The sequence below is a fragment of the Elephantulus edwardii genome, unplaced genomic scaffold (genome assembly GCF_000299155.1).
Source record: "Elephantulus edwardii isolate Elephantulus edwardi_28Jun2011 unplaced genomic scaffold, EleEdw1.0 scaffold00054, whole genome shotgun sequence".
Classification (NCBI taxonomy): Eukaryota; Metazoa; Chordata; class Mammalia; order Macroscelidea; family Macroscelididae; genus Elephantulus; species Elephantulus edwardii.
The window spans coordinates 17,417,249-17,424,417 of NW_006399804.1; the positions used below are offsets into that span (position 1 = coordinate 17,417,249).

The 7,169-nt window shown below is 42.4% G+C and overlaps 1 protein-coding gene across 1 annotated transcript in view; it reads left to right on the top strand.

Moving 5' to 3' along the window:
- The first annotated feature begins 696 nt into the window (after positions 1 to 696).
- The window catches only part of SVIL (supervillin), a 131,772-nt gene continuing 125,299 nt past the window's right edge, over positions 697 to 7,169 (top strand). The window contains exon 1 of the mRNA XM_006887117.1: positions 697 to 757. Coding sequence (XP_006887179.1) covers positions 697 to 757 — 61 coding nt within the window. The remainder of the gene's footprint in view (positions 758 to 7,169) is intronic.

The window sequence follows — 7,169 nt, forward strand, 5'->3', positions numbered from 1 at the left end:
TACATGCAGCCATTAAAAAGAAACAGGGTGCAGCCTGAACGTGCTGCTTTGCAGCTTCAGCCTCAAATGAAAATGATTGAACTTCTAATGAGAGAGAGCTGCCTGATTTTCCCCACCATTCACTCAAGTGTTGTTCATAAATCTCCATTCTCAAGTAGGAGGTTCAACTCCTTTGATAGCTAAAATTCTTTGCCTACAGATAGTAGCCAAAGCCAGGCTGGGGGAAACTGGAACAGGGAGGCAGCTTTCTTGCACACCCCACTCCTATCCCTCCAGAATCTGTGTGTGTGGGGTGTGTGTACTCCCTTGTTTATTTTTAGGAGAAGGAGGAGATTTTGTGACTCCCCTGACAATGGTTACATTGCACCATTGTCTACTTAGCTGGAACACTTGCTGTGATTTGCCCTGGCTTTGAAGTGGTAATGTTACAATGTCCAATTGCTGGAATCCAAGCCGTTCCAGCATCCATAGACCTAATTTCTGCTTGTAATCTGATTACGGGTCTGAGCTGGTACAGCTCGCAGCCTTCTGCTCAGCGCTGACAATGCTCTCAAGGACACGAGTGCCCAGTGGCTCAGCCCTTGTCAGCTCGGCGAAAAATCTCAACCTAATTTTCCTAAAATGGGCCCACTGCTGGGGCTGCTTGAGAGTCAGCTGTAGAGCAGGCTCTGCACCTGAGCCGTTCTGTGCGCAACCATGCTCAGAAACCCGGGGATTTGCAGCTATCTGGGAGCCTTCAAGTTCTCTGAGAAACAAGGTAAGGCCCAGAGAGCTAAAAGATGCACTTGGCTTATTTATTTTAGAATGTAATGAATGCCTTGAGTCCTGCGTCCATATTGAGTAATATGTATCCTTAAACTGCTCCTCAAAGGCAACTTTAAGCGGCTCATCCATAAATTAGCTTAGCTTGTGACTCTTGAAAATGTAAAGAGATTTTTGGGGGTGGTTGTTGCTTTGGGGGATTTTTTTCTTTTGTAAGTTAAAAATCTTGTTAAACCTGTTAAGTTTTCACATAGGGAAGATGGCAAGTTAGTAGGAATGGTGAGACTCTGGATCAAGTTCTGATTATGGTTGTGCTGTAGCTATAATATCTTTGTAAAAGCACATGGTGCGTGTCCAAAATTATTGCCAGTAGTCAGGGAGTGAGTGTTGTGCCTTCTCATTAAATCTTCATGGGAGACAGTTGTCTTTTCTAGTGGCTTACTTTTGGGCACAGAGGAATATACATGCTTTCTATTTAACCGCTAACATGGTACCATGTATTCACATCCCGAATAGAGCAAAAATGCTGAAGTTATCTCGGATGTCAGATTCAAAATTTGGATGTGAAATGCCATCATTTTGCATCAAAAGTGTTTTCCGGCACCGGTGCACTCTTTGGAAGTGACTCGAACAAATCAGGCCTTTACATTCAGGGATTTATGTTCTACAAGAGTTGGTAGTTTTTCGAACTGTGAGTTCTGTTCCTTGAAATACATCTCAAGGTACTTGTGTGATTCGGAGAAAAGCTCAGATGCTTGCTTGGCTTTGCGTCTTTCATGTCATTGTATTTCCCCAATTTCTAGAATGTCCAGATCCCAGAATTAAGGTTGTCATTTGACGGATAATGTTGTGTTAGCATCCGGTGTGTGTTGCATCTCGTTTTGTGTGTGTGTGTGTGTGTGTGTATGCCTCCGGCATCTGTCCTCAGATATGAAAGAGTGAAAGGCACGTCCTTAGGGAGAGAAGTTTCTGTACGTGGTCTGCTTGTGGTTTACTTGGTGGACAGATGGTTATGTGCCAAGAGCTGTAAAACAGATTACTTACATGAGACTGGTTGTGAATGTTGCCTGTGCCTGGTTTTGATTAACCCCTTCACTGGGGAGATGTGTTTTTCCTGTGTGGAATTGTTGCCAGCTGTTCTTACATAATAAATTTCTCCTCTTCAAAAACAAATAAGTGGTTAATTTGATGGGCTGTTATCATTTAAAGGAGCCCCAGTGGTACAATGGGTTAAGAGTTGGGCTGCTAACTGAAAGGTCTGTGATTTGAACCCACCAGCCACTCCACAGGAAAAAGGTGAGGTGGGAAGCTTCCATAAAGACGTATGGCCTGGCGAGTCCCACAGGACAGTTCCCTGCTGTCCTCCAGGGTCACTAGGAGTCAGAGCTGAGTGGATGACAGTGAGCTTCACTGATTTGGGGAAACTTTCCCTATTCTCCATGTATCACCCCTTTATTCTTTAAAAGCACCGCTTAAGTATCAAGTAGTGATTATTTTCAGCATTTCTGTTTACCTTGACCAGTTATTTTCTATTTCCTCCTCTTTTTTTTTTTTTCAGTCTGAGCCCCTAACTGGATTTTTCTGTGTGTGTTTTGAATCATCTTAAGATTCCCTTAATATATTTAAATGAAAGCCTCAAACTTTGTCAGTTGGTGGTTTTTTTAAAAACTCACAGAGTATGTTGGTTACATTTTGGGGGGACAGGGAAAGAAAACTGCCTGATTATGCAAAATTTACTTGTGAAATTTGATCCTTTGGATTCATATTTCGTGTATAGTTAACAGTTTCTATTATCTTAAACTGTGTATCAAAAGGAAAATTCTTTCCTATCATAGTTCATGTTTTTTAACATTTCTTTCTTTCATTCACTGCCGGGCTATTTAAATGCTACTTCATTTCTCTTCCCTTAGATTTCAACAAGAAAAACTTAAACTTCATTGGGTTCTCACCTAAAAGAAAATTTCAAAGGTAATGTAGCCTTTTCTTAAGTAATCTTACATTTTAAAGATCTACAATAGTTTTAAAAATAATTCTCTTTAATGCGTAATTTGTGAGTTTATATGTGTGGTTATGTGTTTTCACCTGAGAGTTGAATGTATTGCAGTATATGAAGGAAGCTGACATCAGCCACAGAGATTCTTTTTGTATTTAAGGCTGTTTTGTAGGAGGAGCTGTCTCATGAGAGAGATTGACTTAATGACTGGGGTTATGGGGCAGGTCTGTCAGAGACTATGAAATTGGCTCAGGATAGAACAGGGTTTAGAGCTGTTGTACATAGGGTCGCTACGAGTCATAGTCGACTCAGTGGCACATAACAACAACAACAACACAGGAGCTAGTTGAAGGAAGAGATGTCTCTTATAATTGCTGGGGAACTGTGGTAACAGAGTGGATAAAGAGATGCACTGCTAACTCAAAGAAGTCAGTTCCAATCCGCCAGCTTCTCCGTAGGAGAGGATGGGCAGTCTCCTCCTGTGCCATTGACAGCTTCTGAAAACCCTGGAGAGTCAGCTAGGAGTTCATGCCGACTCAGTAGCAATGGGTTGAAGTTATAGTCTTATAACTGCTAACTTTTAAAGGATTATTATCTTTTCTTTATCACAATTGCCTTTTTTATGGAATGTCCTTTTGGAACCTGTCCATCAAGTAAGAATTTTTTTTTAAAGAGATTTTCCTTCATCCTTCTCTTCCTTCCTTCTGTCCACCCTTCCTTTTCTGTCTTTCTCCATCCATCCATCCATCCATCCATCCATCCATCCCATGTGAGTTTCTGATACCTGGCCATCGCATCCCCTCCTTCACCTTTCTGCACTTCTGGCGCCTTTAGCTGTGGGATTTTTGTGGCTTTTACCTTAGTTTACCTATTATGCCCACTTGTAATGATTCATTGTTGTTGATATTAAACAATGTGAGAAGTAAAGCCAATGCCAACAAGAAAGCTGTATCTCGGGCTTTTCTGGATGACTGGAGGATCCAAGTAAGTCATCAGCTCCTGCGCACTCAGGCCTGGCTCTCAATCAGCCTTGCACTGTAGCAGAAGAGACTAAGCCCTGGCTAAGAGCTGTCTAAGATCTGCCCCTCAATCCAGGCAAATGCTCTTGTTGCTAGTGTTTTAACATTGTTCTGTATTTTAAAAGGGCTTGCATTTCAATGGAATTAGCATAAATACTTGTCCAGAGTTGTCCAACCACTGTCCTCATTAAGCCAAGTCTGACTTCATGTTTAGAATTCCCACGATGACCTTGTGGGCACAGCAGAGAGGACTTAAATTTGATGTACTTCATCCACTGTTCACACACTAGACTCCCTGCTGTCTAATCCATTCCATTTTGTGGTGACCCTCCATTCGGTTGCTGAATCTCTCAGGGAAGACTGCCGTCTTGCTCCCTCAGAATGACTGGTGGATTCGAACTGCTGACCTTTCGTTTAGTAGCCTGACACGTTACACTATACCCCAGGGCTTTTACTGTTTGTTTAGGTTCATTATAGCACTAATGATCGCAGGTCATCAATCAAGTTACATTTGACTCCTGAAATCTGGTTTTTCAAGTGCTTGGTGTAGCTTCCAAGTCTCATATTTGTCATATTTTCAATAGAACCCAGGGCTCATTTTCTAATATATTCCTCACTGGTTGATTGGACAGTTGTAGAATTAATGAGTGACTAAGCTAGGAGAAGCAAAGGAAAGGGAGGCAAGAGAGCATTGTTTTCTCAAAGACAGAAAAACCATGAAATAGGGAGGTAAGACACTTCATTGGAGGGAGACAGCTATTCTAAGATTATGGATTTTTTAAATATAAACCAGTTGCCATTGAATCAGTTCTAACTTATGGCAGAAGAGTCCAAGCATCAGAGCGGAACTGTGCTTCCTGAAGGTTTCAGTGCCCGATTTCTTGGAAGCAGGTCACCAGGCTTTTCTTCCAATGAACCTCTGGGTGGCATAAACTCCTAAACTTTCTGGTAGCAGCCATTCACAGTCCAAGTGTGACCAATGTGACCTGGGCTGGGGATATAGGAAAGAGCCTGCTTTCAACCAGACACCAAAGTAGAGAGGCAGAAATGTGAGGTAACAGGCCTTCTGTGACTTGTAATTTAAGTTTCAAAACAAGAGTGGCCAATGTTTAGTAGTGTCTTATCCAAAGTGGGTATGCTGGTTAGTAGTCTACATTTTTTTTGAGGCTTAAAGGATAATAACAGAATAATATTCTGCTCACTTTTTAATGAAAATTCTCCTTGCTGCTACTTCTAGGCAAATATTTAAGTAGGTTAATAGAACATTAAAAAAAAAAAAAGATAATGGAAGCAGGTTGCGATCCCTTCTATGCTGTTGGAACCCAGGAAGGGAGACAGGGGTATAAAAGATTAATTCTAAGAATGAGTGCTGTGTCAGAGAAGAGGTTAGTTGGATTAAACAAAGAGAGAAAAGGTTCTTCTTACTATGAGTAAAGTTTTTAAATGAGAAAAATCTACACTCTTTAGTTACAAACAAACATTGAAAGGGTTTTATACTAGAGGATATTGGCTCATAAGTTGGGGTTGAGCTGCAGTAATACACCAAGCCTTCAGAACTTGACCCCACAGAAATGGGGCTACTTTGAGCCCTCTGACCCCCAGTCACCAAGGGCATGGGGTAGTAGGTGGAAGAGCAGGATCCACTGTCCACAAGTCAGCACTTTGGCATCATGGAGAGTGTGAGGTTCCACGAAGCTCTGCCTACGTGACACTGCCGCTTCTGATCGTGAATCATAAAGTGTGGGTCAGGCAGCCTCTTCTGAGTATGTGGTGGAGGTTCTTGTTGTTCATTGTTGTGAAGTCAGGAACTCTTCATATCTGACCCTCCAGCAGGTTTTCAAAGGGTGTAAACTGCTTGGGAGGAGATTGCCCAGCTTTCTCCCACGGCAGCTGGTGGATTCATGCTGCCTGCCTCTGAGTTGGTAGCATAACTTCTTACTCACTAGGCCAATAGAGCTCCCATAGACAATCTCATTATCCATTAAAAAATGGTCCCGAATTCTTTACTGGGACGTCTAGCTTGTCTTTTCCCTGCTGGGGAGCCCCCCGCCCCATCTCTGGTTTAAAAGTTCAGGCAAGAAACAGGATTCCCCCCCCGATTTCCTAACTAAAGGACTCTTCTGTTAGTTGCAACTTTTGTGACACTGGGGAATCAGCTACACCTTCTAGGCTAACCACCATGTCCTTCCTTTCTACTTCTACACAACCTTTATATCGTGCCAGGTGAAGTGAACAGTCTAGTTCACTTAGTATATCTAGAGGAGAGAGACAATGAAATGAGACCAAAAGATAAAGACAGCCATGTGGACGGCAATAATAAAATTTTACCTTGAAACTGTAGATTTTTCATACTGTGTAAACACATACAACTAGACTAGTGTTTTCATATATTTATACAGCGTAAGCAAAGGCAGTGTGCAGATATGCTGCTAATGCTGTGTTATTTCATAGATAAAAAGGAAAACACAAATGTTTATAACTGATATCATAGAATGTATGCTCTTCCTACCAAGTCCAGCCCACTGATACCAGGTCAGTTCTGACTCCTGGTGACCCTGAAGAACAGAGTGGAACATCCTTAAAGGCTTTCCTTGGATGTAAATATTTGTAAAGTAATAGACTGCCTTATCTTTCTTTGAAAGTGTCTGGTGGGTTCAAACTACTGACCTTTAGATGCTTAACTGTTGCATCACTAAAATACCTGTTTCACCTCTGATTACCTCAGTGTTTGTAAAGCTTTCTGCCCTGGTAGTCACATAGATGAGGAGCTCTGATGGCATTGTGGTTAAGGCACTTGCTGCTAACCTAAAGGTCAGGGATTTGGATCCACCAGCTGCATCTTGGACGAGAGGTAGATTGTCTCCCCTTGTAAAGATTTTCAGCTTCAGAAACCTGATGGAGGGTTGTTAACAGGTGGGATTGATCTGATTAGGGTGGGTTTGGTTTTCCGTTTGGGATTATACACATGAGGAATCCTGATGATGCTGTGATTAAAGCGTCCAGCTGCCAAGCCACGGGTTGGTGGTTTTAACCCACCAGCTACTCAGCAGGACCAAGACGTGGCCATCTGCTTGTGGAAAGATACAGCCTTCGAAATCCTTTGGGGCAATTCTCCTCCATCCTACAAGCTGCTTTGAGTCAGAATTAACTTGATGGCAGTGCATTTGACTTTGATTTATCATTCAGATGAGTCTCAGTGTTACAACTGTTAAGTGCTTGGCTTCTGACCAAAAAGGTTAGCAGTTCAAACTTACCCAGTGAATCAATAGGAAAAAGAAGACTGGGTGAAAACTCGGCTCTGTCATATCAGATCAGTGTGAGTTAGCCCTGACTCAGCAGCACACCACCATCACCACCACCGCCATCACCACCACCACCACCACCACCTCCCCGAT